Genomic DNA, 25,000 nt, shown 5'->3' on the forward strand with positions numbered 1-25,000 from the left:
TTTGCATTTCCTACTATTCTGTAATTTGTTATCAGAACTTTCTGATTTTGTTGTCCCTTTTTCTTTTTTCTGGATGTATGTGTGTCATTATGTTCTGTTACAGCAACATTATTGGGTCTATATTATGACATCGAAAGCTCAGGTCAGCGAACACCTATTCGCTGATCAATAAATAGCAAAATGTAATTTCCACGAACGGCCACTACAGCAAATTTTTTTCCTAGGGGAAACAATCACTTGGCCAAGCAGAAACAACACGTCATTACAAACCTAACAAAATGGGGGAGGGGGGCTACACTCCACCACACACACCTAACTAAATATACCAACTCCAAGATCACACTACAGTGGGGGAAAAGGGCAAATTTGTGACAATTGCCAAGCGATTTTTCCCCTAGGAAAAAATTTGCTGTAGTGATTGTTCACAGAAATGACATTCACTGTTTATTGGTCAGTGAACAGGTGTTCGCTGACCTGAGCTTTTGATGTCATAATATAGACTCACATTATTTCTATTTTCTCGATACTGAAATCTATTATTGCTGTCAGCACAGACCACTTATCATACAATTGCACATACTGTAAGTTGAAGATTATTCACTTCATTTTCTAGAACAGTAATGTTTACATTTAACATGCATTTTGTCGCCATTCTATTTATTTGTTGCATACATGTCACAATTGCTACATTGTTGCAACGCTTCATTCTCTGTGGTGATTTGTAATAGATTATAGTGTTTTAGAAGTAACGAATATGTCATATTTATGAAAAAAAAAACAGACCTAACCTGGTCTACAAGGCTCAATAAAACCATACAACTGTTATAGCTTTTCTGCCTACAGACTGTAAAACAGAAAACAATCCTGCAACAAATGAAAATAAACAGCTTGTAACAGGAAGCTACAATGTAACTGTGGGTGGAGAAAACGGGTAAAACCTGGTCGCAAAGTGAACAGTTAAGTTAGTGACACTTATGACATCAACATCAGTTAAAAGGTTATATCAGCAGGTGGCCAAGCTCAAATTGTTTGAGCTTCAACAATCTTGACGTGACACTGCATAACAGAAGACTGATTATTGTTTTCTATATGAAACAACAGCCAGGACAATTTCTAAGTGATTCCTGATCTGTGTGACACTTCTCCCTTCTTTGTGTTTGTACAACTGTGGAGTTGGTATTCATAAATTTGGGGGTATGGGTGCCTTGCCTCTAAAAACACAGTTGTAAGTTTACACCTTTAGCTATTATGGCTATTTGTGATTGGAATTTTTGGTTTCTTGGTATCTTGATGATTGAGGTTTCATGGGGATCTCAGTAAAAGGTAGGAGCTTGTTATAAAAATACTTGAAGCGGCATATAAAGACACAGAAATTTTGTGTAGTAGTTTGGGCAATGCTGAATGTGTATATTCGAAAAACACTAACAAATCAGTATATAAAGAAGCAACTGCAGTTAATTCTTTATTTAGAAACTGCAGCTGCTATAAATAATAACAAATGCCAGACACAAAAATGAAAAATAAATCTACTCAGAAAATAAATGTATTATCTCTGGAATGTCCTGTACATTCCTGAACTCTTTCATTATTTTTTAAACCATTCTCTTCAGAAACTCTCTTTGGTCAATCCACCCAGCACACTTTCAGTGAATATTTTTTTTCATATTTTCCGTAAGCTGTTTATCTTTTGACTTCAGATTGTAGCCACTTGTTTTCATACATCATATTTTTATCTTGGTTTCCACTTGAATTTTAGGTATTCCTTTAAATTTGGATTTAAACAATAACTTATCTTATGTAAACAACAGAACAGCAACATATATATATATATATATATATATATATATATATATATATATATATATATGTATATACGTGTGAGTGCGTGTGTGTGTATGTGTGTGTGTGTGTGTGTGTGTGTGTGTGTGTGTGTGTGTGTGTGTGTGTACATGTGTGTTTGTATGTAGGAACTAATCTAAGGCTAACCTCCTGCAATATTTCAATCCCCCATAAACCCTGAGAACACTGCTGGCTATACAGAACTGTTCACAGAAACCCTATACAAGCATGTTAATAGCTACATAGAGGCAGCTGTACCCATCAGGAAGAAATACAGAACTAACTCAAAAAACAAGCCACCCTGGTGGAATCACAACATCAATAGGCTGTGTAACAGAAGGAAGAAAATCATGGCAAAAATTAGGAGACGCAGCACCCAGCAGGATAAAAGCACTTTCATCAAACTAAACAAGCCACTCAGAGGACAAATAAAGTCTACCGAAGTGAAATTTGAGCTGTTTGGCCTCCAAGGTCAAGGACAACCACAAAGCATTATTTAGCTATGTCCACAATCTCAAAGACAATACACAGTTGTGTGCAGAGCTGCTTGTAAATGGAGGCACCTATAATGAGCCAGAAGATATAGCCGACCTCCTGGCTGATAAATTCAGCTCCAACTTTACCCCTCTCTCTCCTTCAACCTTCCCTCAGGAAATACCATCAAATATAACTCCCCTACTATCACTAGGGAGCAGGTCCTTAATAGTCTCTCTAAGACCAAGAACACTGCATCAGTGGGCCCAGACAGTATCTCAGGATGCCTTCTAAATAGCATGAAACATGACCTATCAGGGCCTCTGGAATTACTATTTAACTTTAGCCTCCAAGCAAAGTTTGTGCCTCATAAATGAAGAACAACAACAGCCATCCCTCTGCACAAAGGTGGCCCATCTACAGACACTGGAAACTACAGACCCATAAGTCTCATTAGTCTTATGTATAAAGCCATGGAAAGAATTATAATGGTGATGATCAGTAGAGATATAGTAAACCTCCAGACACTGAACCCAACCCAGTTTGTTTTCGTCAGGGCAGATCATGCCTACTCAACCTGGTGGACTTCTTTGAGAAAGTAACCAAAGCACTGGATAAGGGAAAAATGGTTCACACTGCTTACCTTGACCTGGCCAAGGCATTTGACACAATACCCCAATCGGGCATTGTTGGCAAACTAAACAGGTTGAGTAAAAACTCGTATCTCACCTGGTGGATAGCCAAATGGCTCACAGACATGACCAAGGAAGTTAGAATTGGCATGTCCACCTCTACAAATAGGCCAATCACAAGTGAAGTCCCTCAGGGATCAGTCCTTGGACCGCTCCTTTTTGGCATTTACTTCTCTGAAGTTAAGGACAGTGTCAGTGGTCTCTGGCTGACTAAAGCTGCAGATGATTGCAAATTAGGAGCAGGCATTGAATCTCACACTGATACAAATGTTCTCCAGGATGGACTGACACAGACAAACAACTAGTGTCAGAACCATGGACTAAACCTAAATGCCAAGAAATGCACAATAGTATCCTTTAGGAAGTCATCCACCCCTGGTAACTATCATATTGACAACATCCCCTTTAGAGCTGACCCTGTAGTCAGGGACTTAGGAACACACATGATAATCTAGCCTTTAACAGTCACGTGCCTACAGTAGTGAGAAAATCATTCTATGTTGCTCAACTTATAAACAAAGATATGGCATCTAAGTCCAAGGAAGTCATTGTTCCACTGTATTCGGCATTCATCATACCTAACATTGAATACAATGCCCCCTTTGGTATGTACCTAACCAGGCATATCCAAAAATTGGAACATCCACAGAGGTTCCTCACTAAAAGAATACCGGGCATAAGTAAAATGTCCTATGCAGACTGCCTTGATGCCCTATCCCTGTATTGTCTCTTACAGGATTTGAGGGGAGATCTATGCCTAGCATACAGGGCATTTTCAGACCCCACTCTGATGGACCTCCTACATAGCCACAAAACAAACAGCACTAGAATTACCCATTCTAAAGGCTTAAACCTTGCTTGTGATATAAATAGGACCTGCTGGACAGACAGGAATGTATCCCAGGGATTACCCCATCTCTGGAACAGGCTCCCCATCCATGTGAAGCAGAGTTCTACCAGAAACCAATTCAAGTGCAACTTGGACAATTGGATGGGGGACAGGAAATTCATCCCTGGTTTGGCACCTGTTTCTCTAATGGACACTGTCAACCTGTAAATGTTTCATCTCCCAAATCCCTGCTTACACTTATCAAAGGTACCAGAACTTGTCAGTGATGTGGGATGCATGGCTAGGCTTAAAAAGGCCTTCGTGGTTGTTAGTCTAGTAAACACCTATGAACCTATGAACACACACACACACACACACACACACACACACACACACACACACACACACACACATATATATATATATATATATACACACACACATACACACACACACACACACACACACACACACACACACACACACACACACACATATATATATATATATATACACACACACACACACACACACACACACACACACACATATATATATATATATATATACACACACACACACACACACACACACACACACACACACACACACATATATCTTTTTATAGTATGCACCCTTAATATGGAGTTTCTAAATAGTTTTTCTTTACGACTTTTAAAAGAGTAGCTGTAACTTGACAATGCTTTGGTACTTTACTCATTCAAGGAAAATATCCCTGCATTGTTCTCCTCAAACATGGTTTGCATTAATTTAGCTAAAATCTAATGTGCCAAAATTCTATTTGTACTGAAAAAGATTTTTATGATTTTATACTATACCCAAATGCTCTGCTGTTTGCTTTTCAAACTGCTCCCTTCCACTGTCATTTTGCTTTGTGTTTTATGTTTATATATCGTGGTCCACATTATGTATGTATGCATTTGTGTTTTGTTTGATTTTTTGGGGGTGGGATTGATTTAGTCTGTCTGCACCTGGAAACTGTTTGACTCTTGACAAGTCAGTCAAATATCATTTTTAGGTTACTCCTTAAAAGAAGCTTTTTACAGGGGGGGCTTATGTAATTAACAAATAAGTAAACTAAAATAAACTAAAATCAACATATAAAAATTCAATTTACATACTTATTTTGCATATATGTTATAAATATTATATCATATTGCACTTTGATAGACTGTCACTTTCGTTTTAAAATTGCATGCTACCACTAGTTTAACAAATCAAAATGTCTAGGTATGGTAAAGGTGTGTGTTAATGACTTGAAGAGATGGTGCATAAAGCAGGACGTAAGTAATGAACAATTATAATTTACTGATACACAGCACAGATTTATATTTTTTATTTGTTTACATTACTACTGTTCTCCTGTTTTATGTTGAGCCACCTGATATGTTATTTTAGGGTTTACATAAGGAATGTACATAATAAGGTTAACAGATTTCAGAAACCTGCTGTGTAATCAGAAGTAAACATTTATGGAAAATATTACTATTTCCCGGTCAGCAAACTCTGTGATGTCAACTATCCAAAATGTAGCTTCTTCTCTAAGATTTATTTATTACAGACATTGACACTGTTCTTAGTTCTTATTTGATTGTCACTAGTATTATATGAATGACTTTGATGAAATTATTCCTTTTTTAAATTACATGTCATTACTCAAAACTTAATATATCCCATGGTATAATTTCTGGGACATCTACCACAGAAATTGTAGTAATGTACAAGACAAAGTAATGACATCACATTTTGTTTTTGTACCTTTGATGACATCATTTCTTTTTGTTGTAGGTGGTAATATTTATGATACAGAAGATGACGGCTCCTCGGTACTATATGCAGCAGCTGCAGGTGGAAATCCTGACTGTGTTCACGTACTGCTGGAGTATGGCGCAGGTGCCAATGTACCTAATAACATGGGACATCTTCCTATACACAGAGCAGCATTCGAAGGTCACTACCTGTAAGTGAAACTATAGATCAAAATACTATTTAAATAGTTTTCTTTAAGTTGTTTAACTGACATTCATTAGAGTGAGATGCACTCTGCAAACCTAGGACTGACTCCATCTGTATACTGTGTGACTTTAAGGAAATTACTTTGTTTTTAAGTGTTTTATTGTTTATGAAAGCAGGTCATTGCAATTTCATCTCATCTTGCTATCAAAAGCAGATAAACACATAAAATATATACACAGTACATACATATTTGTACAAAAAATGCAAAACAGAAAAAAGAAATTAGCATAGACCTGCAAAAATAGGATTGGTATGACCCGTACATGTAACCTCCCTAAGCCACAACCACCCCTAAATTACTTATACAGAAAAAAGGGTTAAAAGCACTAACTTAGCTTGCACTAATCTTAAGAAAGTTAGCTTAAGAAGATATCAAATAAATGTCATAAAAATAGTAGTTCATTAGTAATTCTGTACAAAACAGACATGCACTGTGGTTTGTTGACTTAAAATAAGGAAATACAGAATGAAACAAATATTTGAAAAAGAAATATAACCAATAGTATAAATTGAATGGATATTTAAAACGTGAAGGCTGTAATGATGAATTATTTAAAACCGATGATGTTATGTTGTCCTATCTCGCCTTCATTCTTACTGGTTGGGTTCAGCCGCATACTATAGCTTGAAGTCTTTCACTTGGCTCATGGCTGAATACCTATCCCATCATGCAGTCTGTGATTCCCCAGATCTCGTTTGCCACTTAACTGGATCTGAGGTTCTTCATCTTAGCCGTGGCTAAGTTTTTGGAAAATGTATTTATTTCATATATTTCTTAACTGCTATTGTCCTTTAATTAGATATAGTTGTTTTATATAGCTAGTTTTTCAATCTGGTGTTGCATGTGTTGTTTACAAGACATATTACCGTGATTGCTGCTTAGCTGGCTGTCGCCTTTAGTCGCAGGCCTATATTCTTATCTCATCGTGTAATCTTTAGAGGGCTTTTTCTAGTGTGTGTATCTTTTTCTTATTAGAGATACTTGGCCCATTTTAGTTAGAGGGTCAAGTGCCCATTTAAGTTAGAGGTCCTAGCGCCTGTTTGAGTTAGAAGGCAGAACTAAACTTTCCTTTCAAGTTTGATATATTTAACTTGATGTGCTGTGAGTTTACATTTTTATAGAGTGCTGTTTGAGCTTGGATCATATTACATGTGTTATTTCATTTATAGTGTTTTTGTAGTCTGTGCTTCCTTTTCATAATATCTAAGGAAAGTAGAGAGAAGGAACCAAAACCCTCTGGCTTTAAAAAGTGTCAAAAATGTTCACAGAAGATGTCACTAACCGATGGCCATAGCATTTGTGTTTATTGCTTTTTGGCAATTCACTTTCAGGAGTCATGTACCTTCTGTCATTCTTTCAGTTCACGGGTACTACAAGAGAGAAAAAATAAATTAATAGTCAGAGGGCTACTGAAAACTCCATTCGCAGAAGCTTTGGAAAGTCAGAGTACCTCCTTTAAGCTTAAGTCTCCTTCTTAAAAAAAGTGACAAACCTTCCAAGAGACCTTCTTCTTCTTCCTTATCTGGTCATTCAGAACCACCAGAGAAAATATCAAAAATTTCTTCAGAAAATCAATCTCCTTGGCTCCGCAGGGTTTGGAACTGAGAGAAATTTTGGAATAGGACAAGTCATGTCCTTTGGCTCCACAGCTTTCAGAGTCAAGAGAGACTAGCTTTTGGAGCTGATCCACTGAATTATTACTGGTCTCCCCTACCTTAAGATCTCCCATATTGGAGAGATCTCGCTCACCTACCCTTTCCTCCAGGTCCTCTAGAAGCCTATCAGATGATGATGTGGATAGGGTGGTGCACAGACTACTGAAGGCACCGGCGCTGGCTAAATTATTTTTGGCTCCAACCCGACCTGTTCTGGAGCTAACTAAGACTCTTTCATCCATGTCGATTCCTCCTCCGAGCCAAGCTGGATCTTTGGAACTGGAGTGCTCGGTACCGATTACTGCAGACTCTTTGGTCCCGAGACTTGTCCTGGAGATTTCAGAACCATTGTCTGCTTCGACACTCTCAGTGCCTTCAGGGGTGTCTAGGAGCCAAAGCTCTCTGGTCTGTTCTGGGAGAAGACGCTTGGACCAGAGTCTCTTCTGTCCAAGCTTACCTCTTGGGGCTTTGGCACAAGTGAGCTCGGCTCCTACATCGGGCTCGGAGCCAGTTTCATTGGAGCTGAGGATTCCTTCTACTTCTTCAGAACTGGGGATGTCCTCGGAGCTGGGGGTACTGTCCCCACCTGCAGCTCTACACAAGGGTACTGGTAGTCTTCCACCTAAGGCACCGGCTACTGTCTCAGCACCACCTCATCCTCAGGACAGAGGAGATTCAGGGCCTCAAGGAGCCCCACTGGGTGAATTACACTCTCCCGAGACCTCCCCAGAATACCCTTCTGAGGAGGCTTCTCAGAAGAGAACATGCAAGAGGAAGCATCTGGACTCACCAGATAAGTCCTTCACCTCAGACACTAACCTCGAAGAGTCAGAAGGGTCCCCATGGTCACCCTGTGAAGATATCTCTTTTGCAGATATTTTAGAAATCCTGAAACAGAGAGGCAGCTGGAAGCCCATCAACCTTTCTGATGAGGAGTTGGTATACCTGAAGGCCTTCAGATCTCAAACTTCAGCCTTCTGGGTGTCTCTGCCTTTTGATGAACTAATGGAATTGGTTAGTCGGGAGGCATGGGAATCACCAGACACAATGGAACCAGTCCCTCGGAGGCCAAATAAATTTATAACAGCCCCATCACGCAAAGACTGTAGATGCTATGGTGGTGGCAGCAGCCACCAAGAAAGAACTCTCTGAAACGTCCTCATCTGTCCATCCACTGAACAGGGAGTCTCAAATGATGGACAGATATGGGAAGCGTATTTTCTCGTCAGTGACTTTTACCCTTAGATCACTGAACTAACTTACGCACTTCACTAGGCTACAAAGAGATCTCCCGAAGGAGTTAGGAGATACTCTCCAAGGTTCATTAGCTGCAGGGGTTTCAGACAAAGTGATCTCTCAGCTATCCACCTTAAATTCCATTGTTAACTCCTCCATGAGACTGATCTCCTATGCAGCGGATGGAGTGGGTAGAGCAGCAGGTTCAGGAGTTTCCCTTAGGAGACACTCCTGGGTGCACTTGTGTAACTTTGCGGAACCTTTCAAGTCTACCTTTGTCAGTGCCCCTTTAGATAGTTCCTCACTCTTTGGACCAAAAGTAAAAGACACACTCACCAGATGTGAGCAGGAAGGAAAAACTCTCTCTGCTGTTGGAGTACATTTTTCCATACCTTTCAGACCCTATCATAATGGTCAGAAGGGTGGAAAAATGTGGTTCTAAAAATCCCAGGGAGTTTTACAAGATGCACGAGGTGAATCCTTCCCCAGGGGCAGAGGGGGAGGCAATAATGGTAGACATCATCCATGAGGGAGAGAGGGTCTGCAAAACTAGGGTAATTTTATAATTTTATTTATATATCTATATATATATATATATATATATATATATATATATATATATATGTGTGTATGTTATTGAATCCTGATTTGGTCAACATCTGTGCAGCTGACAAACTTAGTTTAGTAACCATGATTTTGTATATTAGAATTCAGGAAATGTTTAATACCCATATATTCAGGTAGATGTATAGTACCTGTAGCAATCTAGACTTCTCCGGTATAGTCAAACAAAAAATACCTTCTGAATGAAATTCAGACTAAATATGAATGAGTTCTTAGCAGCGGAATGCCTTTTTGTTTTGTCCTTTAATCGAGCACTGTGTAACAGAGAAACCATATTAGACTGTGTGGGCAGAAGACTTTCAGTTAGGCGTGAGTCGAGACTGGTTTTGTGTCAGTTATCTTGTATTTGTTCAGTAGTTGCTGCAGAAACAGTGGAATGGCCGTGGTAAGTTTCTCAGGTACACATTTTCCTTGTGTATTTTTAACTGACCCCATGTTACTTACAACCTGTTTCTAGCATCCATTCATTAGTGAGTCACGCATCTGACATATGACATTTTCTCAGCTTTCAAGCATTTATTCACTGCAGGTTAATTTGCGATAATATATGAAAGAGAATTGCTGGATAAACATTAGTTTTTATTTGTCAGTAGCAGTCGAAGTGGAAACTTGTACAAATGTAAAGTCATTCTACTTTTCATGTACAGGAGACAATAATTCTGCAATAATACCTTTCTAGCTAAAAGAGTGCATACAACATTATAAATCAAACTGTATTGATCAAATTTAAGCAGGATGGGTTAATTTAAATTAATCTTTGCAACAGAATTGCAGATCGATCTAAGCAGTCAGCATTTTATAATGTTCAGTCCTTAAAACAGACTGAAAGTACATCCTCTGGGATTTCACACCATTCACATTAGGCTGTGGAAATGTTCTAACCAGAGGACAATCATATTTGGCCATCAACTGCCCAGAAATCAATAAGAAACTGCATTTTCTAGCTATACCTATGTGCTTTTGCAGATATGTGGCATGTTCCAGATTGCCACTTGGACAAAGACAGTCACCCCTTTATTAATAGAAATTCACCTCTTTATTAATAGCCATTCAGCCATTTAGCTGAAATACCTGATGTCCTTAAAGGGTAATTTGCATATATCCCGTCGCCTCTAATACAAGAGGTTTAAGGTATCACACAGTGGAAAGTCTAGCTTTGCTAGATCTTTTTGGTTTTTAACTGATTGCTTTTTTCTGTGTGACTTTTTACTTATTGTTTTAGTTTGTTAGTTGGGATATTTTGCAGTCACCCTAATTTTTATGGATATCAGTTGAGTACAACTGTGTTTCCAAATGTTAGCCAAATATTCCACTTATGCTATGCTGATGATGCCAGAAGGCAGAAACATGCATGTCCACAGTGGGATTTGGCTTTATTGGCTTTAAGTCATCTGTAAATAGACTTAAAAGAAAAAGTCATGAACATTTAGAATTGCTATGTAGCTGAAACACTTGGTGTCTTTAAAGGTTAATTTGCATATATCCCAGTTACCTCTAATACAAGAGGTTTAAGGCATCACAAAGTGGAATGTCTAACTTTGCTAGATTTTTCTTTTTGGTTTTTAACTGATAGTTTTTCTGTGTGACCCTTTTACTTATTGCTTTAGTTCCTTTATTAATAAGGAGGAATAGTTCATAGGCAGTACAGGCTGTCTTATCATATGATCCAAGATTTTATAGCACTGTACCATGACTGTTAAGAAACTCAGCTGATAAATTCAATATTCTCACTATATTTCATATGATAATTCTTAGATTTGTACTTTGCTGTATGGATACTGTCTGTGGGAATATGGATAGTTGTGCCAGCCTTGTATTCTACCCAGGCACACTTTCAAATCTCTGAATCCATTTAGGGACTGTAATTGCATTTAGAGTTATTTTGGGATATAGTCTCATTCTTAGGGGGATATGTCAGAACTTAAATTGGTTGAAATCATTTCTTTTTATTTTCTCTTTTTCTGGTTATGGCTTATAGGTGTCAAAATGTGGTCACTTGCTCAGAATTGTGAAGAGGATGATATCTAATATCTCAGGATGCATTACCTTCTCTGCTGACACATTATTTATTTATTTATTTTTATTTGCAGTTGTTTTACCAAGATAGTTCATTGGGCCTAGCAGAACCCATTTTCAATCGAGTCCTTGGGAGAAAAGCTCCAAAAACAAAACAATAATTATAACAAAATTACAATAGAAGCTTTTGTTATACTAAGTATAATAGTATTAGTATAAAATTGCATTTAAACATGCAACATCAAAAGGAAAAATGACAATCAAAGTTTAGGTTATACTAATTGCAGATAAAATATTTCATTTAACAGAGGCAACTTCTCAGATAAAAAGTATCAGCATTGTAAATCAAGAATAGATTGTTTATACATGGATTGGTTCCTGCTAAAACCATGCATGGGGTCTGAGAAGACTAAGATGAAGAGAGAAGAAGAGATTAAGAGGGGTGGGAGCAGTAGCATTCCCACTGAGAAATTAGGAGTGAGTTTTGAAAAGAAGAGAGGTTTGTGGTGATACGGATGGATGGAGGTAGGGAGTTCCATTGACATGCGAGGGCGAAGGTTAGGAGATTTTTGCCTGAGAGATGGGTAGGCTTATGCAGTTCTATTAGGTTTTGATTGTTAGATCTTAATAGTCTGTCAGGGAGGTGCATTTTGAATGTTGAGGATAGGGAGGGGCAGAGGGAGGAGGTGAAAATAAGTTTATGGGCATGGGTAAGTTGAATAAAGGATAGATAATTGGCAGCTCTAACCAATTTAATTGAGGAAGGGCAGGACAGTGATGGGTGGAAGACTTTTGGCTTGTGGCAAACTTTGCAATTTTGTAATAGCAAGAGGAGAGTTTTGTCTTAAGAGAGGATTGTAGGTTTGGTAGAAGTGCAGCGCCATAAAGAAGAGAAGGGATGAGACATGTGGTATTTCATTTATGTAGCTGTATGCACTTTCTTCTATAGTGATCCATGCAAACTGTCAAAGTTATTCTGACTTCTTTTAATTATTTAACAAGCATTTTGAAGTATGTTTCATGTTAGCTCTGCAGCTACCCATTAAATATTCCTAAAGTTTTCATTCATAATTTGTTAAATGCATTAAACATAAAACATAAAACAACCAGGAAACAGTATAGCACACTCTCAAATCCACCACAGATCCAACAACACTTTCCATGCAGCTGGTAAAACAGACAAAAATGTAATAAAATGACAACCTATAAACTGGTATAGCAAAATGATTTAACGCTTTAATCCACCACAAACGTGGACTTCAACAGAATGCCATACTTCATAAACGTGGACTTCATCAGAATACCATACTTCATAAACGTGGACTTCATCAGAATGCCATAATTCTCCGTCATTTCATTAAAATACCCTTTACAAAAAAGGCGCCTTTGGGTTTGAACCAATGGAAAATTACAAATGATTCACAAAATTTAAAAGATTTAAAGATACATGTAACATTTAATGCGATTCAGAACCCACGACCCTAAGGAAAATAGTCACAGTAACATTTCTTTATACTATAATTCTCTTACATTATGAAATTAGTGTATACTTGTGAGATATAACTATTTTATGCAGGTTTAAATATTCAGTTACATACATTTCATTCACAACAAGTTCATATTTTTGCTAATAATGCAGGTCCTATAGGTATGTGATCATTAAGTCATTAAGTCCCCGGGGGGGGGGGGGGGGTGTAGTAGCATCAAGCAATACTTGCCACTTCACTTCTTTTTCTGCAAGTAGAATTCTAATGTCTTCCCCTCTTGGGTTGGGTTTCACGTGTTGCAATATACCAAACTTGAAGTTGTTTACAATTCCTACTACTGTCCAAATGTCTGTATAACGCATTGTTCTTTTCTTTCCTACCAATGTTATACAAATGATCATATATTCTGTTTTTTAGGCATCTGTCGGTCTTTCCAACATAAAAACTTGGACATTCTAGACATTTATCCAAATATATAACATGTTTGGTGTTACAGTTCCCATTTCTAAATGTTACTTTTGTCCTATTAAGATTCTCAAGGACTACACTACTGACATCTAAAATCGCATGACACTGCTTTCATCTTCCACATTTGGTGGTGTGTTTGTCTTTTTTTATCCATCCATCTATTATCAAAGGGTGCTCAAGTTTGTTTTTATGTTTAATCCTGTTTTATATACAAACATAGGTGTCTCTCCTAGCATGTCAACCAAACCATCCTCTGATTTTAAAATGTTCCAATTGGATGTCATATTTTTTACATGCCGAGCATATTGGTTGTATTCTATAATACATGCCCTGTTGTATTTATTGTTACCTTCCTTACTTCGCATTGAATTTAGCTGGGAGTTGTCCATTCCTAAAATGGGTTTGTATCTTTTACCCCATTCACTCTTTACATAACCTGTAATGTCAGATATAAGGCCATTGGGATATCCCCTGTCCCTAAATAAACTTCCAATATATTCTATTTCTATTACCATTTCATCATAGAGGGAGGTCATCCTAGCGGCCCTAATACACTCTCCTTTTAGTATACTTCTCATCTGATTTCTGGGATGATTACTTGAATATTCCAGGTAGGAGTTACTAAACATCTCCTTCCTGTGTATTCGAGACTTAAAACCAGTAGGTGTATGAGAAACAAAAGTATCTAAATAAGTTATTCCTACTTGGTTGTTGTTGTGACTGAATTGGAGAAAGCTACTCGTATTGTTTAGATATTGTACAAACTTAGCTATCTCATCAAAAGGTCCATCCCACAAAATCCCACTGTGCAAATAATAAGTCATTTGTAATCAAAGAATTTAACTTTTCCACTTCATTGATTAAATGACAAAACCTTTCATTGTTATGTTTGATAATTAACTTCATAAATGCAAAACCAAATTCATGTTGCTTATAGGCATATAGATTTATATTTGGAAGAATTCCACTTAGACGGTAGAATTACCACTGACACATTTAACTTTTTGAGGGTAACATCCCCAGTAATAGTTACAATAGTGGGTATACCCAAAATATATAAAAATTTGTTGGAGCCCACTTTTCGACCAATAGTATCGGGTAGTAAATCTAAAACATTTCCTATAGGAGTAGCTATAGATCATTGGTTAAAATACATTTCTGTGAAAGTACCTCATATAACAAAGGATTCCTGGGACATTCTTAGTAGACTGAAATCTAGTCTATGGAGAAGGGAACTAGTATTTCTCACTATTGATGTTATTGGCTTATTTTCATGCACTCCGAAGGAGGAAGGTTTAGAGATGTTCACTAATAGTATTAGGAAATACTCCAAGACTGAATGTCCATTGTATTAGAAAACAACTTCATTTACTTCGAGGGGAGCATTACAGGCAGACTAAGGGTGTAGCGATGGGGGCAACATGTGCCCCCATCTTTGCAAACGTAGTACTGCTTGATTGGGAAGAAGAACAACATGTCTTTAATAGCGAGCACTTCAAGTATGTCAAATGTTAAACCAGATTTCTGAATGATATTTTTATTTTGTGGGATGGACCTTTTGATGAGATAGCTAGGTTTGTACAATATCTAAACAATACAAGTAGCTTTCTCCAATTCACTCACAACAGCAACCAAGTTGGAATAGCTTATTTCGATACTTTTGTTTCTCATACACCTACTGGTTTTAAGTCTCGAATACACAGGAAGGAGATGTTTAGTAATTCCTACCTGGAATATTCAAGTAATCATCCCAGAAATCAGATGAGAAGTATACTAAAAGGAGAGTGTATTAGGGCCGCTAGGATGACCTCCCTCTATGATGAAATGGTATTAGAAATAGAATATATTGGAAGTTTATTTAGGGATAGGGGATATCCCAATGGCCTTATATCTGACATTACAGGTTATGTAAAGAGTGAATGGGGTAAAAGATACAAACCCATTTTAGGAATGGACAACTCCCAGCTAAATTCAATGCGAAGTAAGGAAGGTAACAATAAATACAATAGGGCATGTATTATAGAATACAACCAATATGCTCGGCATGTAAAAAATATGACATCCAATTGGAACATTTTAAAATCAGAGGATGGTTTGGTTGACATGCTAGGAGAGACACCTATGTTTGTATATAAAACAGGATTAAACATAAAAAACAAACTTGAGCACCCTTTGATAATGAATAGATAAAAAAAGACAAACACATCACCAAATGTGGAAGATGCAAGCAGTGCCATGTGATTTTAGATGTCAGTAGTGTAGTCCTTGAGAATCGTAATAGGACAAAAGTAACATTTAGAAATGGGAACTGCAACACCAAACATGTTATATATTTGGATAAATGTCTAGAATGTCCAAGTGTTTATGTCGAAAAGATCGACAGATGCCTAAAAAACAGAATATATGATCATTTGTATAACGCTGGTAGGAAAGAAAAGAACAATGCGTTATACAGACATTTGGACAGTAGTAGGAATTGTAAACAACTTCAAGTTTGGTATATTGCAACAGGTGAAACCCAACCCAAGAGGGGAAGACATTAGAATTCTACTTGCAGAAAAAGAAGTGAAGTGGCAACTATTGCTTGATGCTACTATCCCCCTCCCGGGGACTTAATGATCACATACCTATAGGACCTGTATTATTAGCAAAAATATGAACTTGTTGTGAATGAAAAGTATGTAACTGAATATTTACACCTGCATAAAATAGTTATATCTCACAATTATACACTAATTTCATAATGTAAGAAATGAAATAAGCCCACAACAAGTATAGAGAAATGTTACTGTGACTATTTTCCTTAGGGACGTGGGTTCTGAATCGCATTAAATGTTACATCTTTAAATCTTTTAAATTTTGTGAACCAATTGTAATTTTCCATTGGCTCAAACCCAAAGGCGCCTTTTATGTAAAAGGTATTTTAATGAAATGACGGAGAAGTATGGCATTCTGATGAAGTCCACGTTTATGAAGTATGGCATTCTGATGAAGTCCACATTTATGAAGTATGGCATTCTGATGAAGTCCACATTTATGGTGGATGAAAGCACTAAATCTTTTTGCTGTACCAGTTTATAGGTTGTCATTTTATTAAATTTTGTCTGTTTTACCAGCTGCGTGGAAAGTGTCGTTGGATCTGTGGTGGATCTCAGAGTGTGCTATACTGTTTCCTGGTTGTTTTATGTTTAGTGTGTACAGCCACTCTTATTTGGTTGGTTTGTGTTAAATGCATTAGACATTAATGAATTTGTGGTTAAACCTTTCTATCCAATTTCTTTTCACTTCTGTTTTTGTGTTGGTGTCATTCTACTATCTACCACCTTCTTTATCCTTATATCCCTCCTAGGTGTCCATATTAATGTAGCTAGGAAATAGAGGTATCCAAGTAAGGTGGCATCTAAATAGTAGGGGAGAAATGTTCCTTTATTATCCTTTTCAAATCTAAGGTCAAATTCTTATTCTAGAGGTCTGATTTAGATGGAATAATTGTTTTGGGTGATAAGTGATTATTGTCAGACATTCCCTATGTCTGGTTTTATTGTTGTGGTTTATTCTTTTCTTTATTTTATCTGCAGATGAATTAGGATTTTAGTGTATGGTTTCTGGCTGATTAGGAAATTTATGACATGCATAGAATGTGGCTAATTATATTTAGAGTTCGTTTGTGATACAGTCTCATTCTCAGGGGGATATACCATAAATCAGATTATCTGTAATCATCCCTTTGCTATACTTGGTGATACATGTGTGATAAACATAATTAAAAAAAAAACATGTGCATCTTGTGCCTGGAAACATTTTTATTACATAGTCATAAGTGGATATGTCATTAGGATTAATACATGTATGTCAGTACATATGAAAGCAATAATGCCGGATAGGATGTGCATTATAAGGAAATAGTGGACCACTCAGGGTTGTTATGAGGCCTGACATCAGAAAGGGCCTTCACATCCCTGGAAATTCCATTATTTCCCCTATAATGGCCACCCTGGAGGCCATTACTGAGCTTAGAAAAATGACCTCTGCATTTTTTTGCTGTGCATTTTATTATTTTTAATATTAAAGGAGTGTTTTGTTTGTTTCAAACATTTTAGAATAATACTGTCTGTCTTTGACTATTCATAGTAGAATGTGTATGTGTGTATGTTTTTGCCTGTTTGTTCTTGTGTGCATGGGTGTCTGAGAGTCTCTGTGCTATGTGTAGCAGTGTACAATTTGTCTGTGTGTGTGTATGTGTGTGTGTGTGTGTGTGTGTGTGTGTGTGTGTGTGTGTGTGTGTGTGTGTGTGTGTGTGTGTGTGTGTGTGTGTGTGTGTGTGATCAAGCATATGCATGCATGTTTGTGTGTGTGTATGCCTGTGTCTATCAGTCTGACAGAAAGATAAAGGATAGAGAAAGAGTATGTATGTCTCTGTGTGTATACGTTTGCGCCTGTGTGTAAAGATGTATATCTGTCAGTTTGTGTGTGTGTGTGTGTGTGTGTGTGTGTGTGTGTGTGTGTGTGTGTGTGTGTGTGTGTGTGAGTGTGTGAGAGTGTGTGAGTGTGAGTGAGTGAGTGTGAGTGTGAGTGAGTGAGTGTGAGTGAGTGTGAGTGAGTGAGTGTGTGAGTGGGTGTGAGTGAGTGTGAGTGAGTGAGTGTGAGTGAGTGTGTGTGAGTGTATGTGAGTGTGTGTGAGTGAGTGTATGTGTGAGTGAGTGTGAGTGTGTGTGAGTGTGTGTGTGTTTAAAATAATTCTACAGGTCAGCTTTTAGCACTCTAGTACTTTTTTTTAGCTGGAACTGAATAATGTTGTTGCACTTTTTATCCAATGAAACACCAGCATTGCATTACCCTATGTTGCATCTCTTTGACTGGAAATGTGACAAGACACGGGGCTCCATGTGGAGCTGTGATATTTTGCATTGCACTGTAAGCAGTACCAGAAACTATTTTTAAATAATTCTGAAAAACATATTTGGCATTATAATACTTCTTTGATTAGTCTGGAACTATGACATTCTTCTCTGCAGGACGTTCTGCTCCAGAAAATTTATCCAAATGTTCAAGGCAGTGCATGCTTTCATTGATTCCTGACAGACAAGCACACTGTCATTTTCTACATCTTAGCTGACCCAAATTAACCTCCTGTCCTTCTCACACTGCTATTTTACACAGACCATAAGAGTTTCCCTAGTTAGGCTGCCTTCCTTTGACTTACTGATTGTTTCTGGCAGCTGGGGGTGGGGGATGGGGTTTGTAGTCCTGCTCAGGGTGGGGGGGTGGGGGTTGTAGTCCTGGTCCTCTCAGCTGCACTTTGCACAACTTCTCTTCGCTCCCCAGCCTCCTCTAATTCTCACCCAACCCCATACGATTAAAAACATACTTAAAGACATTTCTGCAAGGCTGTCACTAACTTCCACCTAAAATATCCAATCAACAAGCTTAATTTCATATTTCACAATCTCAGATCCTCATAACTTCAAATGTATGATCCAGCCAACCCTTCCAAAAATAGCTCCAGAATACTGTGATTTATATCTCTTGCATCACAATTTGTCTGTCTTAACTGATGTCTGTATCACCTTCTCTGCATGGCCCATTTGCTAACAAGCTTCTATCCACATACTAAGTCATTGCATCCATAATTCATACAATGATGCTAACACAACAATTGCTTTTCCTTACTTGTCTCCCTCCTTATTGTATCTCTGTACATATCAAACAGCCTGCTCACCCACAACCTCAGTAATACACAGTCAGAAAAACCTTCAGCCTTCCATGTTTTCAAATAACTATGCTAATAATATTCAAAATCTACATATAGAGTTAATAACCCTCACATGCAGGCAGCAATCCAGCATACAAAACCCACCTTTTACAACACATTGCACTCTATTAACAACCTAAAATATTTCCTATCCAAACTGCACTACCTCAGTCATAGGTTAATACTTCTTTGGGACCCTGTACCGCACCCCAGGACAACCTAACCAAGATAATATACACAGTAATACTTCAAATGTCAGCAATAAATTCCTAGCATCAATGTATGCATCATGAACAATAAATGGACAACACTTGAAAGCTGGCTTAGTAATGAACAACTCCATATAGCTGCAATTTCTGAAACCTGGGCCATAGATGATTTTTGCCTTTCATACCACAAATGCACAAATTGCATCTTTGCTGGCAGTTGACCAGGACACATAGCAGGTAGCAGCTCTACGCTGTTAATTAAGTAGTGTCCATCTATCAGCATATCTATGACATACAGTACAGCAAGCTCCCAAGATGATAAAATGCCAAGCCAAAGAGTCACTCTCTTAACAATAGGCTGGTACTTGCACATGCGTCTCCCCCATCTTCTCCCGCCTCAGTCCAGCAAACACTGCAAAATATGTTACTGGAATGCTTACTTCTAATTTTACAGGCATATCTAAAATATCACGCAACAAATACTGATAATGATTGCTTTAATGATATAACAAACTTTGCCAAGGAGTATATACAATTCCTTATAAAAACTATAAAAAACATCACTTCCAGTGTGCCCATAGCAATCCACAACCTGACAACAATGCTCTAATGTACCCACTTGCCTCTTGCGCAGTTGCATTTTATTTTTCCAGCATCACAAATAAACCAACTAAAACTTTTCTTCTTTAGCGTACTCCTAAAGATGTCATATTCAGCATGCTGCATCCCACATTCCTTAAGCATGATGCTGAGAAAAACAGCAATGCTGCTAACCTATGTTTTAACCTTTCCATTAACACAGGCCTATTCCCTAGGTTATTCAAGCACTCAGTTGTTATTTCTCACCAAAATGTTTCTTTATACTCAGAATTCAGAGACTTTAGACCCATACGTAATATGTCATAAACTACAAATCTATGAAAAAAACATATCTATAAACAACTGTTAAACCATATAAATAAGTACAGGCTACTATGCAATGTGCAGCTTTCTTTTAGAAGCTCATTCAGCACGACAGCGCTAATTACTGCCACAGAGACATTCTACATTTTATTGATATGACAAGAGTCTCCAAGACTGTAGACTACAATCTTCCATTATAAAAACTGTATAGGCTGATCTCTTCAGATAGCACACTAGTATGGTTTATAAACTATTTGAAAATCAGAACATTTTAAGTCTATGCTAACAACTCTTACTCTGTTAAATGTGTTTTCAGCAATGGAGTACCAAAAGGCTCCATATTGGAACCACTGCTATTCTTTCTATTCATTAATGGTATTACTCGAGATTTACATGACTAAAAGCTAGTAATGTATGCAGATGGCATACTATGCATTGACTCTGGTAAAAAGCATGGCAGTCTCCAACCCAAACTTCAAGCATCTTTCAAAAAACATTTTAATTGGCTGATGAATAACAAATCCTGCTGAATCCAAAAATGACAAATATTATGGTCTTTGCAAGTCCTCAAAAACCTGCCACCTGCCTACCCCTAAGCATTAAGGACTCTAATGGTAATTCTATTCCTAACACATCATCATCATCCCCTTTTTCCCATTTACATGGGGTCGGGGTATCGTATTAACTGTCGCCAACTCTCTCGATTCAGTGCCACTCTCCTGCCTTCTTCAACACTCATGCCTGACTGTCGCAGATCTTCTTTCACACAATCCAGCCACCTCTTTGCTGGATGCCCTCACTTCCTCTTACCTTCTTCCTGTCTGTCCCAAATCTCCCTCACCAGATTGTCTTCTGCTTTTCTACATATGTGCCCATACCATCGTAATCTGTTTTCTTTGATCTTTTCTGCAATTGGAGCTACTTTGGCTTCTGCTCTTATGTCCTCATTTCTTCACTTGTCCTGCAGTGTGCATCCTACCACCTTTCTCAGGCACTTCATTTCCATCACCTCTAGCTTATTCAACTGTTCTGCCTTTACTGCCCAGGTTTCTGTACCATACAGTAGTACTGGTCGCACCACTGTCTTGTACACCTTACTTTTCAGCTTCTTTGGCATTCTTTTGTCATATACTACACCTGATACTCTATGCCAGTTGACTGCAGCCCCTCTGATTCTAGCTTTGACCTCTTCATTCAGACTACCCCTTCTCCTCAACCACCCCTCCCAGATACTTGAAGCTGTTTACCTGTCCCACTATCTTCCCATCTATCTCTATTCTCAGCTTCTTCTGATTTCCCCAACCTGCTGCCATTACCACTGTCTTATCTGTGCTTAGTTTCATCCCATGTGCCTTCAGATTTGCATTCCATTCTCCTATCCTTTGCTGAAGTTCTAGATCAGAGTCTGCCTGTACTGCCACATCGTCTGCATACAGCAGTTTTGTTGCTCTGACCCTTCCAACCTGTTTGCTGATGTAGTCCATTACCAGTATGAACAGCAGTGGGCTCAGAGATGAACCCTGGTGTACACCCACTCCCACTGGGAACCCCTCAGTGAGGCCAAACACTGTTCGTACTTGAGTCACTGGGTCCTTGTACATAGCCTGTACTAATTCTACCAATGTTTCTGGGACTTCAAACCACTGCAGTACTGCCCAGATCAGCTTTCTTGGGACCTTGTCATATGCTTTCTCCAAGTCTAGGAAAGCCCAGTTTGACTGTCTCCTCTTCTCTAGTTTCTTCTCAAGTATCTGCCTCAATGCAAACATTGGGTCAATTGTGCTGCATCCTGATCTGAATCCGAACTGTTCATCTCCCATCTTACATTCTACTATTCTGCGTATCCGTTTATCAATCACCATCTCCAGAACTTTCATGCAATGTGGTAGGAGTTTGATGCCTCTGTACTGTCCACAGTTGTGGATGTCCCCTTTGTTCTTGTACACTGGCATGAGTATGCTTATTCTCCAGTCATCTGGAATACGCCTTTCTCTCCACACTGCAATTAGTACCCTCAGGAGCCATTTCTCCCTAGCTCACCCAGCATCTTTATCATATCTGCTGTGACCTCATCTGAGCCTGCTGCTTTCCCTGACTTCATTTTCCTTAGTGCTGCTCTTACTTCTTCTAAGCTGGGCTCCTCTTCTACTCTCATTGTAGGCTGTTTCTGGGGCAGTACCACTTCTGTGGGGTTTTCTTCATTCAGAAGCTGCTGGAAATACTCCTTCCATCTGCCTTTGATGTCCTGTGGGCTGGTAAGCAGGTTGTTGCTGGAATCTCTTATGAAGGGTGTCTGACTATCTTCTTTATCTTTCTGTCTTTGCCTTGCAACCTGATATAGTTTCTTTGTGCCCCTTACTGAGTCACTTTCCAGAAGTTGATAGAGTGCCTCTGATGCCCTATTCTTTGCTATTGCAACTTCTTTCTTAGTTTCTTTGTTAGCCAACCAGTAGTCCTTCCTAGCTTGGTCAGTCTTTTCAATCTCCCACTTCTTCCTGCACTCCTTCTTTGTTTTGATTACTTCCTGCTCTTCTGCATTCCACCACCAGCTTTCCTTATGTACCTTATTTCCATACCTGGCTCGGCCACATATCTTTTCTGTAGTCCTAACACATGCTGTTTTTAGGCGCTGCCACTCCTTCAACTCCACCTATTTCCTCCTCTTCTTGAGGTGCTAGAGCCCTGAGTAATTCCTCGAACTGCTGTACTTTCTCTCCAGTCAACTTCCAGGTCTTCAGCCTTCTATTCTATTCCTAACACAGTACACCAAATATCCCTCTTTGGGCTTGTCCCTTCACACTGACAATCGTATTACTAAAGTTAATTCACAACTAAACCTTTGCTATAGAATCTCCCGGCTACAGGTTCCCACTGCAAGGACAGTCTTAGCTAAAAATATCTTACTAAGAAAACTTGAATATGGTCTAACACTGTTGTGTCTAAACTCTCAACAAAACACACGTGAGCTGCAAACAGCGGACAGCAGAGTCTGTTGATTTATCCTGTTATCCTGCTTGCAGATATGGATACCTCTATTACAACCAAGTGGTAACCTATTAGAAGCAGAGCTATGATGTTCCATAGCACATTGATATTTAAAATAATTCAACTACACTGCTGCCCACTACTGACAAGAAATGTCTCTCACAGAGAACAAAGTTGTTTTCTAGGAAACAGCCATAACGACTTTCCAGTTGTAGCCTGACAAAACTATGATAGGAGAAAAGTCTTTTCCCAAGATTAGGGCCTGTTCCATTGAATCTCCTCCCAAATGAAGCAATGGAATAATTCAAAATATCACTACATGAACTTCTACATATGCTAAATAACTATACCGGCTTTAACAATTCGGGCTAAATGCCACAAATACTGTTCTTCTACTTGCATGAAATCATCTAAAAGCATTGGTAAAAAGTAGATATTTTATACCTCTACCAACTTGGGTATATAAACTCTGTTGTATAATCCTGTTTATATAGCCCATATTTTTCTCAAGTGCACATACACGTGCTATATAGGGTCTACTGTATAACTTCGAAAATACACTTCTTCAAAATTACACAGTAGACCCTGGTTACGCAAAAGTGCACTGACTCGAAAGTGCACTTTTGTGAAACCCACTTCAGTGAACGGGCTACGTACTGCAGTTTAGTGCAGTAGTCACAGACCCTAGGGTTAGGGCACAGGTCATGGTAAGGGGATAGCTAGTAGGGCTATCCTCTTACCATGACCTGTGCCCTAACCCTAAGGTCTGTGACTACCACACCACAGTGGAGGACATAGCCTGTCCTCCACTGTGGTGTGGTAGTCACAGACCTTAGGGTTAGGGCACGAGTCATGGTAAGGGGATAGCTAGTAGGGCTATCCCCTTACCATGATCCGTGCCCTAACCCTAAGGTCCGTGACTATCGCACCACAGTGGAGGACATAGAATGTTTTCCTACTGTCCTCCACTGTGGTGTGATACTTCACAGAAGCAGTGTTTGTGGAAGTGCACTTTAGAGTATGTGCACTTTCACGGAACACAGGGTCTGCTGTATAATTTCGAAGAAGTGTATTTTCGAAGTTATACAGTAGACCCGCTATATAATATTAAAAAAAAATATATATATATATATATATATATATATATATATATATATGTATATGTATATATATATATATATATATATATATATATATATATATATATATATATATATATATATATACACATATATATATATATATATATATATATATATATATATATATATATATATATATATATATATATATATATATATATATATATATATATATATATATATATATATATATATATATATATATATATATATATACATACCTTTATATATAAATATATGTGTGTGTGTGTGTTTCTGTGTGTGTATAGATATATATATATATATATATAAATATATATATATATATATATATATAATATATATATCTGTATATATATATATATATATATATATATATATATATATATATATATACATGTATATGTATATGTGTGGATACACACACACACACACACACACACACACACATATATATATATATATATATATATATGGGTCTACTTTAGATTGTCGAAACCCCATATAATCGAAGACTGGATCGTCGAGATGACAATATCGAAAACCCATTTCAGCAAACCACCACAGCAATGAAGATCTTCCCAGGGTAAATAACCAATCATCCAAAAATTAACAAAACATAAAAACCACACCATCCCTAACCCACCCAGGTGGAGAGCTATGCCCCCCACA

General features: G+C 38.0%; 1 protein-coding gene across 5 annotated transcripts in view; it reads left to right on the plus strand.

Moving 5' to 3' along the window:
- ASB15 (ankyrin repeat and SOCS box containing 15) overlaps window positions 1-25,000 on the plus strand; it is a 520,090-nt gene that overhangs the window by 259,184 nt on the left and 235,906 nt on the right. For all 5 annotated transcript variants that reach the window (XM_044088770.1, XM_044088771.1, XM_044088774.1 and 2 more), the window contains one exon: window positions 5,644-5,815. In XM_044088770.1, coding sequence (XP_043944705.1) covers window positions 5,644-5,815 — 172 coding nt within the window. The remainder of the gene's footprint in view (window positions 1-5,643; window positions 5,816-25,000) is intronic.

This window comes from Protopterus annectens, chromosome 11.part0 (assembly GCF_019279795.1).
Source record: "Protopterus annectens isolate FY-2018-M chromosome 11.part0, PAN1.0, whole genome shotgun sequence".
Taxonomy (NCBI): Eukaryota; Metazoa; Chordata; order Ceratodontiformes; family Protopteridae; genus Protopterus; species Protopterus annectens.